Here is a 3,044-nt window from a genome sequence, read left to right as displayed (position 1 = left end):
AATCGATATAACTTTAACTCTTGTGTGCACAACCGGGTACCCGGGTGCCCACTACAGCACATTTTTTAATGTAAATAAGTTTGTAGATAATATTTTACTTTGGGCATTTAGATATGCATTATATGGCTCAAATTTAACATAGTTGTGCATAAAAAATACCAGAAACAAAAAAATTTCTGAAAATAATTAAGTTTGAAGTGAACATGCTTTGTGGACGCAACCGGGTACCCTGGTACCCGCAATAAGAAATCTCAAGATTGGTTGAACTTAAAAACTCAGTTATCAATTTGCTATATTTTTCTAAATAAAATATAAAGTTTATAAAAAAAGTTAACAAAAAACACTCATATATTACATTCAACACATTTAACAAAACCAAATGAATGTTCGTCACACACAGGATTATTGCATTGAGAGCAACTCTTTCTTGTTTTTCTTCTCTTCTTTGTTGGCTGTTGGTAACAAATATGGCAAGAACCAGTAATTTTTTTTCTTCCAGATGAATCTCTTTCAACTGATGGAATTAAAACTTGATCCACTAAAACACTTTGCTGTCCAATCACACTTTCAATAGCAATCTTAGTATTGTAATGCCTTCTTACCTGCAAGTTTTGATACCGAATGTTTATCATTGGTTTAGCAAGCTCTTCACTTAATTGGCGCATAAACAACCTTCGCTGATTGGTTTTTTTTTTAATCATCTTATTATTTTCATAATAAATCAAATACGATGCAAGTGTACTGATGTCTAACATGTTAAAAAACATCACCAGTAGCCATCTCAAAGTGCGACGTTGTGTAGTGTATCTACTTATCATTTGGTCCATGGTATCAACTCCTGTTTTGCATTTGTTATAATAAGTAATAATGTGTGGCTTTTTTTTTAAATCCTCATTTACAGCAATATCAGAGTGCATTGTTGATAAAAGAATTACTGATTTTTTTTTTTTTTGGTACGTAAGAGCACATTGTTATGTTTTCATGGAAGGCAAATTTAGATGAGTATAATTCTCTTGATTTATTTGGACCCATGTTAAAGAACTCGCAGTTGCCTTTGTACGCAACTGCGAGTTCTTTAACAACTCTTGGTTTTTTTCTCGTATATGACCAGTTTTACCAGTGTAAATGATACCATTAAGAGGAAAAGCATTTTCAGCATCACAAACCCACCATATTTTAATGCCATATTTGGCTGGTTTTGAGGGAATGTACTGAGTAAACTTTGTGCGACCACGAAAAGGATAAAGTTGCTCATCTACTGTTAAATTTTCTGTTGGCTTATAGATTTGCGATAAATTTTTGTTAAGCATTGTCCAGATATCACGAATTGGAGCTGCTTCATCTGTTATTTTGCGCTGCATGCGAGTATTGGCATCATCAAATCTAATAAAACGCATAACGTTTCGAAACCTATTGATTCCCATTGTTGTTCGATATAGTGGGTATGAGCTAGAATGCCACACATCACTAACGTGGTCAGTATTAGAGTTATTTACACCAGAACAAATTAAAATAGCCATAAAAGAATATATTTCCTGAACTGTAACTGGCTTCCATTCTCTTTTAGAATCTGAATTGAGATTGAGTGATGAGTATACCGAGAATGCTTTTTTATTTGTATGTCGAGTAACAATATCTGCCATTTCCACAGTAAATATCTTTAAGAAAATGTCACTAATCGAGAGTGTTTCGGTGCTCTTACTAGGACCACTTCGCTGACGCACTATGTTTCGGAATGGGGTTTTATTTTGTTGAGAAGGGATTTTATTCCATACAATTCCTTTAGCTATGTAAGTACTCTGTGGTTCTGCTAAAATTAAGAAGAAACATTTATTTCATAAACATAAAATAAAAAAAACAATGACTTTTTGTATATCACTTTTATTAACTACCTTCTTGTGCTTCAACTGCTTTTTTATCATTTCTCTCATTGTCACTATTTTTACCTTGGGATGCTTCTACTTCTTCTTCATTTTCTTTGTCTGAAAATAATGAGTTTAAAAAGTAAAAAATGGAAATATTTGTACTAGTTAATTCAGTGATTAAGATTTGCAAAATGCAGTAAGTTAAGCACCTTCTTCTGCAGATATATCTAATTCTCATGGCATTGGAATTTCTTGAGGATCTGCAAATAAATAATCAAGCATATATATATATATATACATATATATATATACATATATATATATGTATATATATATATAATATATATATATATATATATATATATATATATATATATATATATATATTTATATATATATATATATATACATATATATATATATATATATATATATATATATATATATATATATATATATATATATATATATATATATATATATATATATATATATATATATATATATATATATATATATATATATATATATATATATAATTTCGTCTGACTTTATTAAAACTAACCTGAAATATAAACATTATCATCATTATCAGAAACCTCATGCTCTAACATAATGTTAGGCACCCAATCACCATCCTCGCCATCAGAGTTATTGCTAGAAATATCACTGTTGGATCCTATCAAAACAACCAAATAGGCCTCCTTTTATACATCACATAATCTGAAATAAAATTATAGTTTTATTAGTCAATATTGTGATTCTTCAATAAAATAATACACTAGAATTAAATTTATTTTACCTTTCAAATTCTGCTATTGATAATTCCTCCATAACTCAGTTGTTAATTTTCTATTGTTATCTTAATATTATATTATTCCAGCACTATAACTTGAATAATAATTGAAAAACTATTTTTAAATAAAACAATGTATAACAATAAACAATAAAAAAATAATTTAAATTATAGTTTGCATAGAATTTACATTTTAAAGCCTGAAAAAAAAAGTTGGGTACCCCGGTACCCTGGTTGTCTAACAATGTTAGTAAATTTGGTTGTGTACACAAGGGTGAAACCTTCCGCAATTTAGATATAGGGATCCGTGCTTCGCGTGAACTTTCTGTTAAATTCTTTTTTTTCGCAGTGCTCTGTGAATGGTGCTTTATGGGGCAAAAAAA

The 3,044-nt window shown here is 29.3% G+C and overlaps 1 protein-coding gene across 1 annotated transcript; it reads right to left on the bottom strand.

The window, feature by feature from the left end:
- Nucleotides 1–971: 971 nt before the first annotated feature.
- Nucleotides 972–2,699, bottom strand: LOC136085184 (piggyBac transposable element-derived protein 4-like). The gene is made up of 4 exons (XM_065806472.1): nt 2,668–2,699; nt 2,431–2,522; nt 1,893–1,982; nt 972–1,810 (listed from the first exon to the last, which is right to left on the bottom strand). The coding sequence occupies exons 1-4, from the start codon at nt 2,697–2,699 to the stop codon at nt 972–974; spliced, it is 1,053 nt and encodes a 350-aa protein (XP_065662544.1).
- Nucleotides 2,700–3,044: the final 345 nt, after the last annotated feature.

This window comes from Hydra vulgaris, chromosome 09 (genome assembly GCF_038396675.1).
Source record: "Hydra vulgaris chromosome 09, alternate assembly HydraT2T_AEP".
NCBI lineage: Eukaryota > Metazoa > Cnidaria > Hydrozoa > Anthoathecata > Hydridae > Hydra > Hydra vulgaris.
This window is presented reverse-complemented; position numbering and strand designations above follow the sequence as displayed.